Below are 25056 nucleotides of genomic sequence, written 5' to 3'. Positions count from 1 at the left end.
ATTTTTGGAACTTGGCCCCAAATATCTGAATACACAATGATAAATAAGGCTGCAGCTATGCTTCTCATGTTGGATTAAAATAGATAAGCACTGAGTGCCTGCAGAGTGGAATGCTTTGTGAACATTTGAAATAAATTCTTTGCTGTAAGGGTAACCCATGAAGCTTTCCCTGTGCTTCAAAAACGTATTTATTTATACAAAGCATTGTGTACCCTTTGTTTTTTAACCAAACGTTTTGTAGAGAGGCTTGTAATTGGCATACCGCAGTAGTCATGTTTTGTATACACACAGGCAGGAACAACTACAGAAATTATTTTTTTGTCGGGCGGTAAGAAGGGCCCAAAAAAGCGAATGTAACGTGATTGCTGAACAACACAAAGTATTGATGTCAAGAACCAATGATAGATTGGTAACGATAGTGATGCCCACACTTTTTCCTTTTATTCCACAAATTTGTTCCAATAATCCACAAATGTGGATTATTATTGAGGATCCCAGGCTCAAGGACAACAATCTTTTTCACAAAAACAATTTGACCTGTTTTAATTGCTTCCAAAAATAGAAGTCATCCAAAAGAAAGTGGATAATTAGTATTATAACATTACATATCTTATACCAGGCCCCCCCATATCTGCAGTTCTGACTGCAAGATCTTTAATGTGACAGTGTGAAAACCTGGGAGCACAACATTTAAAAACAAACACTAACTAAATCACTACCAAGACACAAGGGTGGTGCCTCACCATCAGAGGAGGTCCTGGTTACGGTTACCATGACTTACCCATGACTAGTCAAAAAATATAAGCAAAATCAGGCAAATACCAACCCCTTCTTACATGCAAGATTTACAAAGATTTGATGATCCTTTGAACCTTCTTGTAACTCCTAAATAGAACTCTAGGTTTTCAAGTCTAATCCATGTAAGAGTTTGGGGCTGTTAACGAGCAGAAGTTAAGCCTGCTCTAAATAGCTTATCTAGAAGCAAAGAATACTAAATTTCAAATGCAAAGACTATCTTAACAGTGTAATTTGTTATTGTTGTTTCATAATTTAATTAAACCACCTACTTTAGCCACCTGATCCCTATAAAGGAATCCCTAACCATGTGAGGGTCACTCATACCTATATCATAATTTTCAATTATTTGAGTTTTATGAATATTTAGATGCTATCCCAAAGCAATCTCAAATTGAACAGCCTCATTTTAGATTTCTAACAATGTAGACTTCACATCTTCAGGCTGGACTGCAACATCACTGGTATATGCTGCAATTATTTTAGTTCTAAAACAGTTTAATGCTGGTAGAAATGAAGGATGTGGGCTCAGGGGCGTGGCCAAGCTGCGTACCAAGATGGCCGTGCGGCATTGAAGCTCCGCCAGCCTTTCCAGTTTTTCCGGAGATATCCCCCGTACATGCGGTAGCGTTCGCATCCACATTCGGCGCCGCTCCTCCACTGATCGCGGCAATCCATCCCGACTGCTGAACTGTGTCCCCTTAGCGAGTGTCCGGCTCACGGCATGCTAGATGACAGAGCACATGATGGCGGCAGCCTGAGCTAATCCATCCAGGCAGGCCGCATGGACTGGAGCGGGCGGCGGCTGGTGCCTGTTCGCGACTGGGACCTGTATTGGCAGTGAGAGCTACGGGCGCGGGGCTGTTTGGTGTCTCCCTCTCCCCCCGTTGGACATCTGTGGCTCCGCTGGGCTGCAGCCGGTGGGGACAGGGCCCACGGGCTAGCCCGGGAGGCAGCCACCCAGTCGCTAGGAGGAAGTGAGCGGTGGGGAGGAGCCAGAGTGGGCCCTCCAATCCCTGCGCCAGGCTGCACTCCCACGCCGGCTGCACCTACACACTATATGCCCTGAGAGAGGCCTACCGCAGCTGTGCCCAGCTACTATCCTTAACCTGAGGCTGGAGACTACATCTGCCACTAGCGCCTTGTCCTGAGCTTAGACACCTCATTGTGTCTTGCTCCTCAAACCTGCGCGCCCGTTTACTGGGGCGCCCGCATGTTTCCATGCTGATCTACACAGGGCTGGTGCCTGTCTGCTCCTTCGCCATCCAGGGTCTGGGGCATTGACCCTTCATTACATTCGTCTGTGTGCTTGGGGCCTTCTACTATCCATTGCCAACAATTGGTCTCTGTGATCGCCCCTTTGTTGCCACGTTGGTTTTGCGGCGCCGCGGTATGGGCCGCAAGGATCCCAAACAGAAGACCCTCCCCTTTGAAAAACTTGCGGAGAAGACCCCTGAGGACGACGCCAGTATGGTCAAGGGCGGGAAGGGAGCACACCACGCTGCCGACCCCTCCGCCCCATCCACTTCTCTCTTGCAAGAGATAACAGCTGGCTTCAGAGCGCTAGATGGTCACTTTGACGCACTAGACAAAAGTCTTGCGAGCTTGGGGGCTAAAATCCAAATTCACGACAGATGCCTAGATGTGGCAGAGGCACACATTTCAGACACTGAGGATGGAACCGCGCAATCCCTGAAATGGTTGGAGCGTGTCGAGCGCATCCTCAAAGAAGTAGCACTGAAGAACGAAGACCTTGAAGCGCGCAGCAGGCGCAACAACATCCGCATACTGGGAGTTCCGGAAACCACCGCCACGGGCCACCTTGACCTCTTTGTAGAGTCCTTACTGGCTGACATGCTTGGGAAGGAATCCTTTACTTCCGGCTTTGTGGTGGAGCGTGCTCACCGCTCCCTGAGGCCCCGGCCCAACCCGGGTTGCCCTCCACGGACTAATATACCCCGGATTATGAACTTTCCGGACCGCGACACTGCGCTACGGCTTGCCAGAGAACATGGAGACACCAAGTGGCAGGGCTCCAAACTCTCTTTCTATCCGGACTTTACTATCATGGTGCAGGAGGCCTGACGCAAATATAATGAGATCAAGGCCACCCTCCGGAACTTAGGCTTGAAATATGGCATGTTATATCCTGCAAGGTTAAGAATCAATGTTAATGGCCGTCCTCCCATTTGTGATAACCCCTCTGAAGTGCAGGAATTTTGTCGCACGTATAAGCGGACCATCACTCAAACGAGCGCGGGCGGTAGTGCGACCTCTCTCCCGCACAGTGGCTCTGATACAAGCATGGAACTCTTTACTGGCTCCAGGACTGGCTGACGCTGCCAGACTATTCCTTTTCCATTATAACAGGACTGAATTGGGATAACATTACCTATAATACTGTGAGTTTTCAAATAGCTGGTAAGCTGACGTGGCGTTGCTACCCATCATGGTGTACACCTTGGGTTTGTTTTTTGATACTTGGTTGTACCGTTTCAGGGATTTATCATTCCACTGTAACGCCAATAGGTGCTACACGTATTGTTGCCTGTTATGGGTTGGCCTCGCTTTTTTCTTAGTGAGGGTGGGTGGGGGAAATTGCAATCACATTGTCATTTTCGATTATCTTCTGGGTGATGCACTGTCATTGTCAACGTTTAACAGTTGGAGCTTGTATTTGTCACTCAAGCTGCGCCTGGCAGATGGCTCAGCTGGGTAATATTGAAGGTCCCTCTGACCTGTCCTTGATGCCTTGGAATGTTAGAGGCCTAAACGAAAACCATAAGAAACAAAATGTGATCCACTAAGTCATTCGGCACAATGTTGACATCGCCTTTCTGCAGGAAACGTATTTACCCAAGTCCGATTCGGCTGGTTTCGCTTCCAGTTGGGGTGCGCACAGGTACTGTGCCAACGTCAGCAACTATGCTCGTGGCACTGCCATTCTCATCCACAAAAGGGTCCCCTTCAGCCTCCGTTCAATTGTGCAGGACGATGAGGGTAGGTACCTCATTGTCATTGGGTCACTGATGGGTCACAGTGCAGCCTTGGTGTGTACCTATGCCCCGAACACTGACTCTCCTGAATGTTTGCATACCCTACAGGCCCAACGTTCTAAGATAGATCCTGTTCTACTATTGGTGGGAGGGGATCTCAATCTGCTTCTTAATCCCGCACTAGATAGCACCTCTGATTCCCCCGGAACTAAACGCGCCCGCCGTGCCCTTCTTGACCCATGTGAACATTTCTCTCTCCTAGACGTTTGGCGCATGCGCAACCCGTCCCACATTGAGTACACGCATTATGCGGACCAGCACAACACCTGGACTAGGATTGATTATTGGCTTGTCTCCCCTGGTATCTCCAATTGGGTCCATTCCCTCGTGACTCTCCCGAGAACCTATTCTGATCACTCCCCCGTAAAGCTCCTGCATAGGGTTCCCCTTCCCAAAGGGTTTGAACGCCAATGGCGCTTCCCGCATCGTGCACTCAACAATGATCTCTTCCACACTGAAATACGCGAGGCCATCGAAGACTATTTCCTCCTCAACACTGGAGTGCTCAAGGATCTCCGAAACACTCTCTCACGTATAGAACGAGACCTAGCTGAACTAGACAACACAGCAGCTCACGCTTCTGGCCCTGACATGACTGGGAAACGTCTGGCTCTCCTCACAGTATCGCGCAACGATAAGGTGAGGGCAAACGCCCAGGCCGGGCGTTGGCCCAGATGCTTCGGCCCCTTTACAGCAAGGCCTATGTCACTGAGCTGCGCTCCTCTACAAATCAGATGCTAACTGGCCGCTCGGAAATTCGCGAACGAATTCCTGGCTTCTTTTACATCCCTCTATACCTCAAAAGTAGGTCGTGACCCCTCAGCACAGGAGGCGTATCTATCCGAGATCACACTGGTATATTTGGAGAAAAATATGCAGGACTTCTTAGCGGAGCCCATCTCCGAGCCCGATGTCCTCAGAGCCATCGACTCCCTTAGAAACTCCTCAGCTCCCGGCCTCGATAGCTTTACCGGGGAGTTTTACAAGGCTTATAAAGAGTTACTTGCACCACAACTAATCAAAATGTATGCTGAGGACCTCGAGAAACAAATTCTTCCTCCCAGACACCGTGAGGCGGTCGTCATACTCCTTCCTAAAGCGGGCAAAGACCCATTTTTATGTGGGTCTTACAGACCTCTATCCCTCCTTAAATTGGATTATAAAATTTTAGCTAAGATTATCGCAAACCGTCTGTCCCGATTAATGGAATTTATCTTCTGTCCGGCCCAGTCGGGCTTTGTTCCCTGCTGATCGACCTCCCTGAATCTCAGGACGCTTTTTTCGGTCCTCCACGGGATCAACCCGGAGGTTCCTGCTGCCGCAATCCTGTAGGACACTGAGAAGGCCTTTGATTCGCTGGAATGGCCCTTTTTCGTGTCGGTTATGAGTCGTAAGGGAATGCCTATGGGATTCATAGCAACCACTGTGTTGTTATATTGCCGCCCCACAGCGAGATTACGCTTAAATGGCACACTCTCCTGACCCTTCTCTCTATCCCGCGGCCCCCGACAGGGCTGTTCACTGTCCCCCTTATTGTTCATCCTTGCCAAGGACCCCTTAATACGACATTTCCAGGAAAGGCATCTGCAGCGCGGTTTATAATGGTCTCACTCTATGCTGACGATACCATCCTCTATGTCAGAGACCCGCAGGTCAACCTAGAACCTCTCATCTGAGAAATCCTCCGCTTTGGTCAGCACTCTGGCCTGGGCATCAACTGGCACCAGTCGGTTATATTCCCCTTAACCTCCAGTACGACCCAATGGGATTGTGAATTCCCCCACGAATGGTGCTCTGATTCAGTCAAGTACATTCATCTTGCCACTGCCCAGATTCTTCGCCTCAATTATGGGCAGGCAGTTAGCGCCCTTGAAGCCCAAGTGGAAAGATGGTTGTGGCTACCATTGTCTATCGCCGGCAGGGTCGCGGTTATTAAGATGGTGGTCCTTCTCACATTTTTATATCTTTTTAACAATATCCCTATACCTCTCTCGAACACTTTCTTTGAAACGTTGCGGTCCCATCTTCTCCGGCTGGTCTGGGGGGGCAAACGGGCCAGAGTGTGCTGGTGGGTACTCACCCTGCCATATGAGAGGGGAAGGTTCGGGGTGACGGATTTCCACTTGATTTATCTTGTGGCACAATGCAGCTATGCTTTTGCATGGTTTCACATTGACGTCAAAATCCCCTTTCACTGCACGGAGGCGGATTTCATCCTCCCTGAGCGGTTATCCACTGTATTACCCAAGGGCGTACCTAGAAACCCAAGGGATATCCAGACTGTTTCCACCACCAGCTGGGCCTGGGATGAGCTGAGGCGATTCACCGGCTCCCCAACACTATACTCCTCAGCTCTGCCTGTCCCTAATGCTCGCTGGTTGCCCATTACCAGTGAGAAACTAGCTAGCCAAATTTGATATATCCAAACTGGTGATCTGTACCCTAATGGACACATCTTCTCGGTTGCAGATGATGTCCGCTTTCGCGATGACACTTTCAGGGAAAGCTTTGTGCTGGGTCGGATTTGTTCGTCCCTCCGTGCCGCACTACCTAGTTTCCCCGTTGAACCTGACTCATTCACTTCACTGTCGCTCGTCATTGATAGTGAAAGTGGGGTTCATCTCACATCTAAACTGTATAAGACTTGTTCTGGATTGGTCCCGGTTGATGACGACATGATTCGGAGGCACTCGGAAGATGATATAGGTCACCCCATCACAGATGACCAGTGGACCAAATGCTGAGCAGTCACAAAGGAAGTGTCACTCAACAGCAGGCGTAAACTACTACACTTTAAGTTTTTACGCAGAACATACGTCACCCCTGCCAGAGCCCATAGATTAGATCCTTCCAAGCCCCACACCTGTCACAAATGCGAAGCCCCGCATGCAGACTTTGCACACCTCACATGGACCTGTCTGAATCTACAGTCCAATTGGGAGGCGGTGCACAGCACACTAGGCAACATGACCAAGCTGTCCCTCATTCCTGCCCCTGAAGTGGCACTGCTGGGGTATGTAGTAAACTTCCCCAGGGGCGTCCGGAGGTTTGCCTGCTATTGGCCAAAAGAGAAATTGCTATCCACTGGGGCCGTAGGACAGTCCCCACTCTGCAAGGCTGGTTGAATAGTTTGGCCCACTTTAATGTTAACAGCGAAACATACCCCAGCACACTGCCTAGCTCTTCCCGTCCCAAAGACATATGGGGCCCATACAGGTTCTATGTTGAAAGTGCTCGTCGTGCCTCTGGCTCACAATTGGAATGGGGCATTGTCCCTGCGCGGGTGGGATGACCTGCTTCGACATTTCCAGATGTTTGCCTTTTCCAACTTTGTTGTGCCTTTAATTGTTTATGGCTTTTTGTTTTGAGACTTTACTTACGGTGACGGGTTATGGGTGGGAATATAGGCTTGATGCCTTGAACAGGCGGATCTCTTGCTGGGGAGGGGGTTGAACGCAGTTTGATTTCTTCAATCCATATATGCTATGTTGATCAATGTGAAGATGTTTATGCTCCATTTTCACTTGCTCACTGTTATGAAGAGGACTGTGGACAACCATGTCGGTATTGTTATAATGTACTAAATGGTAAATAAACTTTTTTAAAAAGGATGTGGGCTCAAAGTCAAAGCAGAAGTCACCAGAGTCGAAGTAGAATCCACCAAAATTGTTGAAATCTAAGTGGAAGGAATGGTCAGCGCAGCGGAACCCGTGGAACTTATGAGTGTTTGTCCCTAACATCAGTTTACAACACCTCTCAAAAATTTCAAGCAAGAGAACTGCGGGTGAGGAATAATGTCTTATTTTTTAGAACGAAATCATATCATAGAAGAGAAAAAGTAGACAGAGAACCATTTCTCACATGTACTTGCAACATCACTTCCAATGGGAAAATGTGACTGCACCGGGGAGGAGGCTGGACGCATGCAGCGCTAGGTTTTCTAGCGGGGAGTACACCTTGAACTAATGTGGCCACAAGGATTTCCCCCCTACCCCTCCCATGGGGCAAATAGGTATTTCCAATAGGGTTTCTCTAAACAGGTGGCAGCTGGCTATAGGCCTACGCCCCCAGTGGTAAGATTGGAGCCCAATATTTAAGGTCCTGACGAATGCCACGTACCCAAGTAGACAATACAGGCAGAAACATGTTGACCCCCTATTAACAATCACTGATTCACAGCGGCGACGGGATGATAAGGTCCCCACTCACCGCACCTATATATTTTAATCCCACATAGTAACCCCATAGAATAAAAATTGTTCAGGTATACTATGATGGTTTTTAAATTCACTCACTCCCTTTTTTTGTTTGGGCCCCCACTTAGTTTAGAAGTGCATCCCTGTCTCCAGGTATATGCCCGCCGTCTATCAAACGCGGTTTTTAGAGGGCGAGGACTGGCAGATGATGAAGCATGACACCTGGTGGTGTGTGATGCCAGTTGCCAGAATGTTAGAGGCCTAAACGAAAACCATAAGAAACAAAATGTGATCCACTAAGTCATTCGGCACAATGTTGACATCGCCTTTCTGCAGGAAACGCATTTACCCAAGTCCGATTCGGCTGGTTTCGCTTCCAGTTGGGGTGCGCACAGGTACTGTGCCAACGTCAGCAACTATGCTCGTGGCACTGCCATTCTCATCCACAAAAGGGTCCCCTTCAGCCTCCGTTCAATTGTGCAGGACGATGAGGGTAGGTACCTCATTGTCATTGGGTCACTGATGGGTCACAGTGCAGCCTTGGTGTGTACCTATGCCCCGAACACTGACTCTCCTGAATGTTTGCATACCCTACAGGCCCAACTTTCTAAGATAGATCCTGTTCTACTATTGGTGGGAGGGGATCTCAATCTGCTTCTTAATCCCGCACTAGATAGCACCTCTGATTCCCCCGGAACTAAACGCGCCCGCCGTGCCCTTCTTGACCCATGTGAACATTTCTCTCTCCTAGACGTTTGGCGCATGCGCAACCCGTCCCACATTGAGTACACGCATTATGCGGACCAGCACAACACCTGGACTAGGATTGATTATTGGCTTGTCTCCCCTGGTATCTCCAATTGGGTCCATTCCCTCGTGACTCTCCCGAGAACCTATTCTGATCACTCCCCCGTAAAGCTCCTGCATAGGGTTCCCCTTCCCAAAGGGTTTGAACGCCAATGGCGCTTCCCGCATCGTGCACTCAACAATGATCTCTTCCACACTGAAATACGCGAGGCCATCGAAGACTATTTCCTCCTCAACACTGGAGTGCTCAAGGATCTCCGCAACACTCTCTCACGTATAGAACGAGACCTAGCTGAACTAGACAACACAGCAGCTCACGCTTCTGGCCCTGACATGACTGGGAAACGTCTGGCTCTCCTCACAGTATCGCGCAACGATACGGTGAGGGCAGGGTTACTTGCACCACAACTAATCAAAATGTATGCTGAGGACCTCGAGAAACAAATTCTTCCTCCCAGACACCGTGAGGCGGTCGTCATACTCCTTCCTAAAGCGGGCAAAGACCCATTTTTATGTGGGTCTTACAGACCTCTATCCCTCCTTAAATTGGATTATAAAATTTTAGCTAAGATTATCGCAAACCGTCTGTCCCGATTAATGGACAAAGTCGGGCTTTGTTCCCTGCTGATCGACCTCCCTGAATCTCAGGACGCTTTTTTCGGTCCTCCACGGGATCAACCCGGAGGTTCCTGCTGCCGCAATCCTGTAGGACACTGAGAAGGCCTTTGATTCGCTGGAATGGCCCTTTTTCGTGTCGGTTATGAGTCGTAAGGGAATGCCTATGGGATTCATAGCAACCACTGTGTTGTTATATTGCCGCCCCACAGCGAGATTACGCTTAAATGGCACACTCTCCTGACCCTTCTCTCTATCCCGCGGCCCCCGACAGGGCTGTTCACTGTCCCCCTTATTGTTCATCCTTGCCAAGGACCCCTTAATACGACATTTCCAGGAAAGGCATCTGCAGCGCGGTTTATAATGGTCTCACTCTATGCTGACGATACCATCCTCTATGTCAGAGACCCGCAGGTCAACCTAGAACCTCTCATCTGAGAAATCCTCCGCTTTGGTCAGCACTCTGGCCTGGGCATCAACTGGCACCAGTCGGTTATATTGCCCTTAACCTCCAGTACGACCCAATGGGATTGTGAATTCCCCCACGAATGGTGCTCTGATTCAGTCAAGTACATTCATCTTGCCACTGCCCAGATTCTTCGCCTCAATTATGGGCAGGCAGTTAGCGCCCTTGAAGCCCAAGTGGAAAGATGGTTGTGGCTACCATTGTCTATCGCCGGCAGGGTCGCGGTTATTAAGATGGTGGTCCTTCTCACATTTTTATATCTTTTTAACAATATCCCTATACCTCTCTCGAACACTTTCTTTGAAACGTTGCGGTCCCATCTTCTCCGGCTGGTCTGGGGGGGCAAACGGGCCAGAGTGTGCTGGTGGGTACTCACCCTGCCATATGAGAGGGGAAGGTTCGGGGTGACGGATTTCCACTTGATTTATCTTGTGGCACAATGCAGCTATGCTTTTGCATGGTTTCACATTGACGTCAAAATCCCCTTTCACTGCACGGAGGCGGATTTCATCCTCCCTGAGCGGTTATCCACTGTATTACCCAAGGGCGTACCTAGAAACCCAAGGGTTATCCAGACTGTTTCCACCACCAGCTGGGCCTGGGATGAGCTGAGGCGATTCACCGGCTCCCCAACACTATACTCCTCAGCTCTGCCTGTCCCTAATGCTCGCTGGTTGCCCATTACCAGTGAGAAACTAGCTAGCCAAATTTGATATATCCAAACTGGTGATCTGTACCCTAATGGACACATCTTCTCGGTTGCAGATGATGTCCGCTTTCGCGATGACACTTTCAGGGAAAGCTTTGTGCTGGGTCGGATTTGTTCGTCCCTCCGTGCCGCACTACCTAGTTTCCCCATTGAACCTGACTCATTCACTTCACTGTCGCTCGTCATTGATAGTGAAAGTGGGGTTCATCTCACATCTAAACTGTATAAGACTTGTTCTGGATTGGTCCCGGTTGATGACGACATGATTCGGAGGCACTCGGAAGATGATATAGGTCACCCCATCACAGATGACCAGTGGACCAAATGCTGCGCAGTCACAAAGGAAGTGTGACTCAACAGCAGGCGTAAACTACTACACTTAAAGTTTTTACGCAGAACATACGTCACCCCTGCCAGAGCCCATAGATTAGATCCTTCCAAGCCCCACACCTGTCACAAATGCGAAGCCCCGCATGCAGACTTTGCACACCTCACATGGACCTGTCTGAATCTACAGTCCAATTGGGAGGCGGTGCACAGCACACTAGGCAACATGACCAAGCTGTCCCTCATTCCTGCCCCTGAAGTGGCACTGCTGGGGTATGTAGTAAACTTCCCCAGGGGCGTCCGGAGGTTTGCCTGCTATTGGCCAAAAGAGAAATTGCTATCCACTGGGGCCGTAGGACAGTCCCCACTCTGCAAGGCTGGTTGAATAGTTTGGCCCACTTTAATGTTAACAGCGAAACATACCCCAGCACACTGCCTAGCTCTTCCCGTCCCAAAGACATATGGGGCCCATACAGGTCCTATGTTGAAAGTGCTCGTCGTGCCTCTGGCTCACAATTGGAATGGGGCATTGTCCCTGCGCGGGTGGGATGACCTGCTTCGACATTTCCAGATGTTTGCCTTTTCCAACTTTGTTGTGCCTTTAATTGTTTATGGCTTTTTGTTTTGAGACTTTACTTACGGTGACGGGTTATGGGTGGGAATATAGGCTTGATGCCTTGAACAGGCGGATCTCTTGCTGGGGAGGGGGTTGAACGCAGTTTGATTTCTTCAATCCATATATGCTATGTTGATCAATGTGAAGATGTTTATGCTCCATTTTCACTTGCTCACTGTTATGAAGAGGACTGTGGACAACCATGTCGGTATTGTTATAATGTACTAAATGGTAAATAAACTTTTTTAAAAAGGATGTGGGCTCAAAGTCAAAGCAGAAGTCACCAGAGTCGAAGTAGAATCCACCAAAATTGTTGAAATCTAAGTGGAAGGAATGGTCAGCGCAGCGGAACCCGTGGAACTTATGAGTGTTTGTCCCTAACATCAGTTTACAACACCTCTCAAAAATTTCAAGCAAGAGAACTGCGGGTGAGGAATAATGTCTTATTTTTTAGAACGAAATCATATCATAGAAGAGAAAAAGTAGACAGAGAACCATTTCTCACATGTACTTGCAACATCACTTCCAATGGGAAAATGTGACTGCACCGGGGAGGAGGCTGGACGCATGCAGCGCTAGGTTTTCTAGCGGGGAGTACACCTTGAACTAATGTGGCCACAAGGATTTCCCCCCTACCCGTCCCATGGGGCAAATAGGTATTTCCAATAGGGTTTCTCTAAACAGGTGGCAGCTGGCTATAGGCCTACGCCCCCAGTGGTAAGATTGGAGCCCAATATTTAAGGTCCTGACGAATGCCACGTACCCAAGTAGACAATACAGGCAGAAACATGTTCACCCCCTATTAACAATCACTGATTCACAGCGGCGACGGGATGATAAGGTCCCCACTCACCGCACCTATATATTTTAATCCCACATAGTAACCCCATAGAATAAAAATTGTTCAGGTATACTATGATGGTTTTTAAATTCACTCACTCCCTTTTTTTGTTTGGGCCCCCACTTAGTTTAGAAGTGCATCCCTGTCTCCAGGTATATGCCCGCCGTCTATCAAACGCGGTTTTTAGAGGGCGAGGACTGGCAGATGATGAAGCATGACACCTGGTGGTGTGTGATGCCAGTCCGTCAATTTTTGTGTTTTGCCCCCACTAAATTGGGCATCTCTGAGACACAACTAGGAACGGTCCTTTCTGTGGTTCACTGCACCGATGATGCCATTCATCTCAACCTGGCGAGAGTGAAATACTACTTCAGAGATGTTTTCCACATCTAGTATGGCGCTTGGCAAAAAGGTCCATCCAAGAAGTCGGGAGGCCCCAATATCTATTAGAAGCAGTATTTAAACTAAACACAGTTTGAATTCGTATTTTTACTCTTCGTACCATTTTTATTTTTATGACTGAATAAAATATTCTTGAAATTGTTAAAATCCAATCATTTAACATAATCTATGTGCTGTGATAAATCTCATGCAAACGGAACAATTGATGGCCGGAATGCTGAACAATCAAACATTCACCCCCAGTCACAAGGATCTAGGTTTAATATATCATTCTTTAGCTCACCACGCCACCCGAGTTTGGACCTAGCCTTATGCAAATCAGTCTTGACCCTCCTATTTATGGGAACAGTCCAGCCCGAACTGCCAAGCCAGGTCCTTCCTGGACTGGAAACAAGCATCCTGGGACTGATTTTGGGGCATCACCCCTCATCAGCCAGGCTAGCTTGAATCCAGTCGTGCTGTGAGCATGGGACCCACGTTTGGGCATACCCTTCCCACGTAGGAGCAAAAAAACGATGGATTTAGGCCCAGATCTCGGTACTGGGGTGAATGCATGACATTGTTATGCATTCTGTCCATCAATTGTTCTTTTTACATGTGATACATTTCATATCATTTGCAGCAGTCTAGAGCTCTAGACTCTTTGCAGTTTAGTACCTCGTCCAGTAGTCCTTTGTAGTATAGTACCTAGTCCAGTAGACCTTTGTAGTTTAGTACTCAGTCCAGTAGTCCTTTGTAGTTTAGTACCTCGTCCAGTTGCAGGCCGTAAAGCATACTGTACAACAAATGACTTCCACGCTGACCTGTGAAGTACTACACTCGGAAACTCTTCCCCGTTTGAAGCAATTTTTACAATTTTTAGTTCTAGTAATGTAAAAAGGTCTAGACGAACCAGTTGAATATTTGCCGGAGGTAAAGCATATACATTGTTTATTATGTAAACAGACGTGTTTAAGGTATTGAGAGAGAGCTATTTTTATAAAAATGTTTTTGCTATCTGAATGCACAATATACATTGTTGGCATATGCAAGACATTCTGCTAAATAGCACCTTTGTTGTAACACTGAAAATATGTCTTGAATGAGAAATTCAATTAAAAAAATATGCCCGTGGGGTGATTCATTTTTTACTAATTGGCTCTATTTTAGCTTCAGAGGGCATCGGAGACAGTGTCCACGGTCCAAGACTTCCCATTCCTATATCCAATAAAACAGAAGTCTTCTTGGAACTGAAAAAAAGTCAAAGTTCTCAAGCCCCTGATCAGGATCACAAGATGATGAATGACCCACCTCGTTGATCATTTCGATTTCTCTAAAGGTCAGTCTGTCCAACCAGTCCACTTTCTCCATATGACCTTGTCGATGGGCTTTCGTGAGCTGCAATACAAACGAACAAGGTTAGTGTTTAAAAATTTGAAGACTAGAATCTGCCATGGTGTCACAAATCATAAGATGCAGGAACTACCAAATTACAAAGGTACATTATGGTTTAAAAAGATAAGGCAAACCACAGAGAAATCAGTTTCTACAGTTTTGGCAATATCATCTTTTAGAAACAAACCTGAGAATACATACCTCAAGTAGAGACGCCTGTATTATAAGAATAATCACCCTCATGTGGTATCTAGATGAGTTCAAGACATATATAACGGTTCCTTAATCAACCTGCAGCCATAATTACATTCCGAGTCATACTCTTGTGTTTAAACAAGCTCTATGGGTAATTTGCAATCAATTCAACACACCCTGCAGAAGTCCACTATCAATCTTATGTATAGATGGAAAAAATACAACCGCAGAAAGTATGCGTTTTCTTTCCTTTGCGTGTAAACAAGGAATCCAGTCCCACCACCCTTGTTAGATCACCTTTGTTATACATTATTTTGATGCAAGGGTGGCAGATCCAAAAGATTGTAGAGCAACTATATCAGTACACACAGATCAAGTAATGCAAAGCAATATATATATTTATGTATTTTTGTTTTGCAGAAATCAAGAACAAAATGGCTGATCATGCCAAGGATTACAGGTAAGCAAATAATAAATTATCAAGTCAGCTTTCAATGCCATTACGTATCATCATATATGTGTCTTTAACTAGAAAAGGGTGGTGGAGGGTGACCAATAAACCAAAATACTTTTGTACACTAATCGATACCTTTCTTACGACAACTTCACTTTTTTTACTTTTATTACTTTCCCCTTCCTATTCTTTCTTGCCCCAAATCTCTTTCACTGTCCCTCGCCCATATCCCCACTCCTATGCAAGGAACAGAGCCACAAATCCTTCCTTTTTTCTAGCCAACTGGCTAGAATAAAGTTCAGACACTGACTGCTGCAAAGCTTCAGTTCTTAAATAAACATTTCTGGAAACATCTAACAATCCAGCCCCAAGTTTGTGGGATCTGCTTATATCTCTCAATAGTGCAAACTCTACAATATTCTAGAATCTTGGAACAAATTCCTTAACAAGCCCAACAGTAAGGAGCAAATAATTAACCGTGGGCAATGAAATCCGCTCCGCTACGCATTACATTGAAAACACGGAATTCATGCAATAATTCCGACTACGCAACATAGCAGAGTTAGCTACTGCACCCACAACCCTTTGATAAAACAACTTTATCTTTAAATGCTCAAAAGCATATAACCAATTCAAAAAAGTTAACTCTGAAAAATACCAGGCAATGAGAGAGGTGATGATTTTGGAGTCACCCCTAACCTAGGGGGGGGGCATGCCTTGAACACAAAGAGCATATCATGCTGAACGATTCGGTGGTGGTCCCGTCCTCCTAGGACCACCCCAAGCAAAGTTATGGGCAAAAATACAATGCCAACAAAAGGCCCAGCAAAGCATTATGGGGCGAGATTCTAGAGTGCAGTGAATATTATAGTATTAGGTCTCAGCTGAGCCCGAGAGCCTGCCCCTTGAGGAATGTTTTGATATTGGATACTATAATGTTCACTACACTCTAGAATCTTGTCCCATAATGCTTTGCAGGGCCTTTGGTTTGGATTGTATTTTTGCCCATAACTGTGCTTGGGGTGGTCCTAGGAGGATTGAACCACCACTGAATCGTTCAGCATGATGCGTTCTTTGTGTTCAAGGCATCTGCTTGGTTCTCTCCCTAGGTTAGGGAGGACCCCAAAATCATCACCTCTCACTGAATGCTGTATTTTCATTTTCACTTTTGTGAGATGACTATATGCATTTTAGCATGTAAAGATAGTTATTTGAAGTTTTACTAAAGGTATGTGAGATTTCAGTTTTTTTTAATCACATTGAAAACACAAGATTTCTGTTTTTTTAATATGCATAACCAGGAATTCATGCAAAAACCCGGGTGTAAGCTACTGCACCCACAACCCTTTGTGATAAAACAACTTTACCTTTACATGCTAAAAAGCATATAACCAATTCACAAACGTGAGCTTTGCAAAATAGCAGGCAATGCGAGAGGTGATGATTGTGGGGTCCCCCCTAACCTGGTGCCTTGAACACAAAGAGCATTTCATGCTCAACCACTGTGGTAGTCCCACCCTCCTAGGACCACCCCAAGCAAAGTTATGGGCAACAATACAATCCCAACCAAAGGCCCTGCAAAGCATTACGGGACGAGATTCTAGAGTGCAGTTAATATTATAATATCCAATATCAAAACATTCCTCAAGGGGAATCTCGCCCCATAATGCTTTGCTGGGCCTTTGGTTGGGATTGTATTTTTGCAGCATATAACTGAATACACTCAGACGAGGCTCTGTAAAGTCCTGATGCTCTCCTTGGATGCTGGTGTTTGACAGAGTAGACTGGACATGCATAGCACAACCACTGGGAAACACAGGATTGGGAAACCCTTTGAGAGATTGGTGTTGCGACCTACAAATTATTTAAGGATCAATGGCGTTTCATCCTCCCAAATCAAAACTGAACAGGCGACGAGGCAGGGGTGTACACTTCCCTTCTTATTTGCTCTGGCAATAAAGCCATTGGTGAAGGCACTGAGGAATAGGGAGATAAAATGGGTCAAAATGGGGATCAGATGTAATCTTACAACATTCGCTTGGAGATATCATGGTAACATTGCAAGATAGACAGCATTCTAGCCCAACCTTCCTGGAGCAACGGGAGACATACCAAAGAGTCTCTCGGTTTAAAATAAGCAAAGCAAAATCTGAAGCCCTTCTTTTTACACTATCTCTGGAACAAGCAAGATTTCCTACAAAGACTACTACCAATACAGTGGGGCTCAAACTCAATTCTGTACGTGGGTATTTTTTGTGTCAATCCATCACGCAGATAATTACGCTTAATTACACACACCTAATACAAGTTTTTAGAAAAGACTTCCAGAAATCGCACATGAAGCATTTCTCATAGATAGGCAGAATTTACAACTTTATCTGGCAGAGAAAGATACAAATGGTTGCACATAAAATATTATATGGTTCAGCCTCACAGGGGGAATCTAGGCCGGCATTACCAGGGTGATGTGAGAACAACTATATTAGTCTCTGCTGCGGATACCCAAGGGGCCAAGTCTAATACACCTGATGAAGTGGAAAAAGCCTCAAAGGCACTTTATCTTATACGACACATTCAAACCACTTGCTTTCAGAAGTTCCTTCCCGAATCATAAATAAATCATGTGTTTGTTAAGCGTGACTACTTACCCGTAAGGGTCTCAAGGTGCTGGGGAGGAGAGATGCAGGTTCCAGTCCATCAAGGAGGGGGTCTGTCGAAGAGCCAAGTTTTGAGATTTCTCGTGAAGATGGGGAGTGATGTTATCTGTCTGAGGTGGAGCAGCAGGGCGTTCCAAGCTCTGGCCGCGAGGAAGGAGAAGGAGCGGCCTCCCTATCTGTTCTTTCTGGCACGGGGACCAGTGTCTTGGCAGGTTGAGGACCAGTCTTGTGGCAGCGTTCTGGATGTTTTTTAGCTTGCGGGTGAGGTTTTTGTTTATTCCGGCGTAGAGTGCGTTGCCGTAGTCAAGTCTGCTGGTGACGAGGGCGTGAGTGACGGTCTTTCTGTGCTCGAAGAGGAGGATCCATTTGAAGGTCTTACGTAGGAGGCGGAGGGTGTGGAAGCAGGAGGATGCGATGGAGTTGATCTGGCGGTCCATTTTGAACTCCGAGTCCAGGATGATTCCAAGGTTGAGTGCGTGGTCCGTGGGGGTGGGTGGGCTTCTGAGGGCAGGGGCCCACCATTTGTCATTCCAGGCATCGGGGTGTGGGTCAATGATGAGTACTTCTTTTTTGTCAGTGTTGAGTTGTAGGCAGTTGCTGTTCATCCATTTGGTGACAACTTACATGCCTTTATGAAAGTTGTGTTTTGCTGCGTTGGGTTCGTTGGATAGGGAGAGGATGAGTTGGGTGTCGTCTGCGTATGAAACAATGTTGAGTCTGTGGGTTTCGATGACGTGGGCGAGCGGAGCCATGTTGACGTTGAAGAGCGTGGGGCTGAGGGAGGATCCCTGGGGGACTCCGCAGGTGGTTGGTGTAGAGTCTGACAGGAAAGGAGGGAGTCTGACCTGCTGCGTTCTGCCGGAGTGGAAAGAGTGAATCCAGTCAAGGGCCTTGTCCCGGATCCCTGCGTCATGAAGTCTGCATGTTAGGGTGCGGTTGGAGACTGTGTCGAAGGCCGCTGAGAGGTCGAGGAGGATGAGGGCTACTGTTTTTCCTCTGTCCAGGAGGGTGTGGATGTCGTCTGTTGCGGCGAGGAGGGCGGTTTCTGTGCTGTGGTTTTTTCTGAAGCCAGATTGTGAGGAGTCGAGGATGCTGTGCTTTTCGATGAAGGTGGCGAGTTGGCGGTTGATGGCTTTCTCGATTACTTTCGCTGGGAACGGGAGTAGGGAGATGGGTCTGTAGTTTTTGAGGTCGGTGGGGTTGGCCGAGGGCTTCTTCAGGAGGGAGTTGATCTCGGCGTGTTTCCATTCGTCGGGGAAGGAGGAGTTCACCAGGGAGCGGTTGATGGTGTGGAGAAGCATGGGTGAGATTGTGTCGGCGGCTCTGTTGAAGATGTGGTGGGGGCAGTGGTCCGTGGGGGCCCCGGAGTGGATTGACTTCATCGTCTTCAGTGTGTCTTCGGTGGTGAGGGCTGTCCAGCGGTCAATCGTTGGCTTCAGGGTGTCAGGGTGGTTGGTCAGGGTTCAGTGTGTTGGTTGTCTCGTCGAAGTTGTCGTAGATGTTCTTGATTTTGTGGTGGAAGAAGGCGCTGAGTTTGTTGCAGAGATCTTGTGAGGGAGGAATGTCAGTAGACTCGCTGGTGGGTTGGGCCAACTCCTTGATGGTGCTGAAGAGTTCTTTGCTGTTGTGCGCATGTGCGGAGATTCTGTCTTCAAGCTCTGTTTTTCTCGTATTTCTGATGAGTTGGTGGTGGGCTTTGGTGGCGGCTTCTGTGGATTTGGAGTTCCTGGAGGCCTTTTTGAGGCAGCAACATGTGCGTCTGGACTCTCGAAGTTCACTGATAAACCATCTGGCTTTCTTGGCGTGTGTGTTGTTGTTCTTCTTGAGGGGAGCTATGGTGTTGGCGCTGTCGGAGATCCATCTGTGCAGAGTTTGGGGTCGTCTTCCGCTGCGGTTGGGGTGGAGTTGCCGAGTGAGGAGGTGAGCTGCTCGTCCGTGATTTTGGTCCAGTTTCTTCGTGGGAGCAGGTGCTGGTGTCTGTGGATGGTGGGTGTTCTGAAGGTGAAGTGGATGCATGGATGGTCTGTCCACTGGAGTTCGGTGGTGTGGCTGAAAGTGATGAAGTTTCCTGTTGTAAAGAGGGGGTCAAGGGTGTGTCCTGCTGAGTGCGTAGGTTTGGTCATGATCTGGCGGAGTCCAATGTTGTGGAGGTTGTCCAGGAGGGATGTGGTGTTGGGGTCTAGTTGGTTGTCGAGGTGGATGTAGAGGTCTCCCAGCAGGGTGTAGTTGGTTGAGGCGATGGCTTGCGGGGAGATGATGTCCGTGATGGAGTTGGTGAAAGGTCCGCAGGGTGCGGGGGGTCAGTGGATGAGAGTTCCTCGGATGGTGGTGGTAGGGCTAGCCTAGATCTTGAAGTGTAGGTGTTCCATCAGGTCTGTGGGCTTGTCGGGAAGTGTGCTCAGACGGATGGTGGATTTGTGGACGATGGCGATTCCTCCTCCCGGTTGGGTGGGGCATTCTTTCTGGGAGATCTTGTATCCTTGGGGAATGATGATGGCGATGTCTGGTCCCGAGGTGGTGTTGGTCCAGGTTTCGGTGAAGAATGCTACGTCCGGGGTGGTGCTGTCGAGGAGGTCCCAGATTTTGGTGGTGTATTTGTGAAGTGATCGGACGTTGAGGAGGATGCATTGCAGGGTCTTCGGTTCGGCTGTGTACTTGCGGGCGTGTTGTGCTGGTTCCGTGTTACTGGCAGTGCTGCAAGTGTGCCGGCAGAGGTGACAGCTGAAGGGTCTGTGGGTGTCTGATGCTAGTTTGCAGTTTTTGTTGCGGCCTGGGATGAGTGCGTGGAGTGCTGTTGTGTTGAAGCATTGGCGGTGCGGAGGTCCAGGGTTCCAGGCGCTGGTCACGGTCGGGGAGCAAACGGGCTTGCCTTTGGCACGCCAGCGGCACGGCCGTGCAGCGGCCGCCATTAAGTAGGGGTCGGGGAGGGCTAGACAGCTGGGAGGCAGGAGCGGGGAGAGGAACTGGCTCAGGCTGGTCGCGCCGGGGGCGGAGGGGCTGCGGGGGCAGCAGCGGCAGGAAAAACAGGGGAAGCAAACAAAGAAGAGGAAAAAAGTAAGGAGCGAAAGGGTGAAAAAAGAAAAGAAAAATATAAATAATAAAAGGATGAAAAGAATAAAGGGTGAAACGGAGCAGAAATCAGAAGAAAAATGCTATAAAGTGTCAAAGGGTGAAAACGCTAAAGAATGAGAACGGAGCAGAAAGCAGAAGAAAAATGCTTTAAAGAGTGAAAAAACACTAAAGAAGCTAAAAGGTGAAAGCGGAGTGAGAGAAAGAAGTCAGACCACCAGCGATGAGGCGCAGGTATAACCTGCGGGTGGAGGAGGGCCTCGAACACCAACACTACGGGAGTGCAGGGGCTCAGGAGAGGCCTCACTTAATGGTGGAGCTGCGAGGGTGTGAGAGCAATTTCACTGACAATGAGTCTGTGTGCCCTGTTTGAGGGTATGAAAATAACTGCGCCCGCCACACCTTCTTCACCAGTGCCTTCCTCAATACTCACTAGACGGCTCACCATACTTCAGTCCTTTTCTTCAACATAAAAATTTACAGAGAGGTGGCTCTTAGGTGGGATTATCAAATGTATGTTTTGCTTATGAGAATGTTATCAAGATTTTAAAAGTGACAACTTTGGCGGGACATCGCCCGTGCCTGGAAGTCTGCAGGACGGGAGTAAACTGGTGCGCACACCAGGAGAAGCAGATTTATGAAGCAAGGGGCTAGCTTCAAAATATGATAAGATATGGGGTGGATGGTGGGCGTACCATGGACTACCGATGTGATGCTGCTGTTCACGGCTGTTGATACTTTGAGGGTGATTAGGATGGCAGACGCACTTCAGTCTGTCTGACATCATATCGTCTTGAGGAATGGGACTGACCGACATGCTGTCGGCGGTCCCATAGTAGGGATTGGGATGCGACTGCCACCATGGCAGTCGCAATGCGTATATTTTACATTGCGGCGGGTGCTGATGGCTACAGCAACCGCCCCAATGTAAAAAGGTCACACATAACATTTCCCTGCACTACGTGGCAGGCACCATGCGGTGCCTGCCACATGGTGGGGGGAAATGTATGGGGGCACCATGGGTGCCCCCAGTGGACAAAACCTGGATGCAGGGACGAAGGGGGGCCTGCTACGGGTCCCCAAAGTCCATCTCTGCCAGCCGTGGAAAGGCTGGTGGGGATGGACCATCGTAATCCCAACCGCGGTGCCTGGTAGGCACTGCCGCCATTTATGGTAATACAAGGTCCTCCGCCGCACCAGTGGGCTCAAGGAGCCTGATAGATGCATGGCGGCTGGAGTTTCCGACCGCCACGGTACCACCCGCCATTATAACATGGCGGGCGGAAAATGGCCTCACGATGGCGGTGAACCTGCCACCGACACCCTGTCGGCGGCGGTTTCACCGCCATCGTAATCAGCCCCTAAGTTCCATGCTCTGACACAAGATGTGATGTTGTTAACTGATTGTTGGTGGATGCTGCTACTAACTGTTAAAACTAAAAAAATGTTGTAATAAAAAAAAGTGATGGTGGGCGTGGCCAAGCGGACCATCATGGCGGACGAGACTTAGCCGAGCTCCCGTAGCCCCAAACGTTATCCTTCACAATCCTGCCGTCCATTCATGAATACAAATCCAAAACATGACATACCTGAAGTGGCCTGGGTCCGGGGACACGATCCGGCTTCACCATCATCGCAGTGGTGCCCAGACACCATAGAAAGCCCGCATTCAGGATAGGGGGGAGCGGCCTGCAATCCATGAGGAGATCGCACCCGTCAAACAAGCAGCCCCGTGACAAGGGTCGGGTGACGAGGACCGGGGCATTGTGGATCGAAGATTTAGGCCTACTAGGTGGTGATGGTCCCGGGGGACAGTGGCGCTGCGTGAGACAGCTCTGTGGCAGATCAGTCGCCGCAGCTGTGCCTAGACGCCATACAACTGCCGGATCCAGGATTGGAGGTGGAGGAAGTCGCGTATGTCATACGAGCAGCCCCGGTGCCAGGTCCGGGAGAAGAGACAGCGATCCTTGTGGCGCCAGGATCTGGGCCCGCCGGGAACTGAGTCGCGCGGCCCCCACGCGGAGTAAGCTTCCTTGTGGAGGATTGACAACTGAGGCATAGGCGGCTCCTCGCTGGCAGTGGATCTTCGCGGAGTTGTCTGGGACTCAGACCCTGGGCGGGAGGGGCTGCAGCGGACTGCATCGGCAACATCAAAGAGGTACCTCCACAGGCCCGCCAAAGGGACCACACCAGGCGGGGTTTGGGCCGCTGCACTGCTGCGGGCCTCTAGTACTACACACGCCAGGATCCCTCCGGTTCGTGTGGGCCCGGCCAGCGGGGATTGAAGAAGTGTATTACACTTAAGCACCACAGTTCTTCCAGGCCACATACAACGTGGGACCTATATAATACCTCCGGGGGTAGCCGAGCTCCATAGTGGCCTTCATATAGTCTACCACAACCTACTCGAGGCCCGAGGAGGAGCGAAAAGTCTGGGGGTAGTGCCCGTTAGAGACAGGGGGTGTCGCCAGATCTACGGAGGCGGCCGGGCCAGGTCCAGGTGTGGCTTGTGGGTGCGGGAAACCCCCCATGCACTTGCCCCTAGACTCCATGCCTTCAGTTGCAAGGATCCAGCGCCATATAATATCACAACGATAATCCGTGCTACCATCAGCTAGCATATACCCCACAGCCAACATGTCACATTTCGATGCCGGAGTGGGGCTCGAGAAGTGTTTCTAAGCGGTACAAACTGTGAAAACGCTTTAAGTGGATCACTAATATGTCAGGATATGATGCTGCACGGGGCTTGTAATGGTTCTGTAGCAAACTTGTCCTGTCATCTGAGGGGCACCCCAGCTGCAGTGATTACTCCAGCATTCGGGCTACTTTCAAATGGGAGTTACTTGATGCTGAACAGTCAAGGCTGCTGCGGAATGCTCCCGGGCATTGCATATCTGGTAACCGTGAGCTCCAGGATTACTTGTTGTATGCAAGTATTGTTTCCAACAACACATACAGTCAGGAAGGCGCCGTTATGGCCTTCACTGAATGTTTCTTTAATACGGTTTGATACTCTAAGCAGAATGAAAGCCATGCTTTTACAGAAGTCTGTGCCCTTAATCTCCGCTCGTGAGACCTTTGATCTCCAGATCGCAAGGTCTTGGGCAGAGATACAAGCACTTATCCATACAAACTGCCCTTTTATTTCGCAGAAATGGTAAATCGTATCTTTAACATGTCTGATACGACAGGCATGGACCACCTATTTAAGACCATAGGTCCTGGACTTCTAGGCACCTTTCATAAGGTACTTGGAGTTATACCAAACTTCATACACTCCGTATTCGGAAGCATCTTTAGAGGACTTCCACTAATCCTGCTTCTAATAGCAGGTATCCTGATTTTTTTCTATCTGCTACGCAACGGATGTCCCAGTCACCAAGGAGATGGAAAAAGCACTCCTGGATCGTAAATACCGTGACCGCATGGTACAACATCGAGGCATACCTCGCATAATAGAACAAAGTGCTTCTTGGTTCTTGTCATTTCGACCAGTCTGGATAAACTGCATCTTACCTGTCCTCCGATGCCTGTTTTGCGGAGAAGAATGTGTGTTAGACCTTTGTTTGACACTCCCATCTAGTGCGCAACTGGATGTGAATGCTCTACTGGACGCAATAACAGCACATGTTCTGCAGTGTCATCAATGTATTACAATGTTGATGGCGGCATTCCTTGAGACACCAAAGGTAGTAACTGCACCTATTGGTATGGACATCGGCTCCTTCACTGACACCCAGGCTTTGGACGGTGCACAAGCTGCTCCAGCACCTGCTCCGGACAGCGTGGAACATCTTCTGTGCTCAATTGACGTATTCTGCAAGGTGTTACAGGGGCCGTCTACTACGGAAGCAAGCAACAAAAATGTAGCGTCTACCAGCCAGGACACAAACATTTGACTAATTTTGGCTTGTCGTGTGCTGGAAGAAATTTGCCCTTTTTTTACACAAAGCCCGATATGGAACTCAAAAACAAAATTGACATTGACATTCCTTTCATTTATTGGGCATACATGGCTTTCTAATGTTTATAGTGGTTCGAACTATAACTACGGACACTTTAGAGCTATGGCTTGCAAAATATTTTTAACCATTTTTACATTTTTTTTGAAATTTTTAAAAAGTTTTAAACATTTTAGCCAAAACAAATGTTTTTATAAACTTTGTGCATACCAATAACTAGTTAGACTAAGTAGTACGGTAATAAGTTATATATATCGTCCAGTCGGAAGAGGAGTGGGTGTTATATTCCATATAGGTACCCTATATAGGCGCAGGTAACATTGCAACCTTTCACCTATATTCTTCCCTACATTACATACATAACGGTTCATAGGGACTGACATTATACCTAGATACGTTGCAATGAAGTCATGCCTCTATGACCATAGATTTTGTTACATTGATTTCAAATGTGGGAAGGAACTCTTTCCTACGTTGTTGTTCAACTAATGAACCGAATTTCTCATATCCAC

At 48.2% G+C, this 25056-nt stretch overlaps 1 protein-coding gene across 1 annotated transcript in view; it reads right to left on the bottom strand.

Moving 5' to 3' along the window:
* Window positions 1-25056, bottom strand: part of PIK3C3 (phosphatidylinositol 3-kinase catalytic subunit type 3) — an 855016-nt gene that overhangs the window by 653124 nt on the left and 176836 nt on the right. The window contains exon 5 of the mRNA XM_085629033.1: window positions 14121-14207. Within this exon, the coding sequence (XP_085485159.1) occupies window positions 14121-14207 (87 nt within the window). The remainder of the gene's footprint in view (window positions 1-14120; window positions 14208-25056) is intronic.

Source organism: Triturus cristatus, chromosome 2_1 (assembly GCF_964204655.1).
Source record: "Triturus cristatus chromosome 2_1, aTriCri1.1, whole genome shotgun sequence".
In the NCBI taxonomy this organism is placed as follows: Eukaryota; Metazoa; Chordata; class Amphibia; order Caudata; family Salamandridae; genus Triturus; species Triturus cristatus.
Note: the sequence above shows the minus strand (reverse complement) of the source record. Positions and strands in the feature narration are given on the sequence as shown.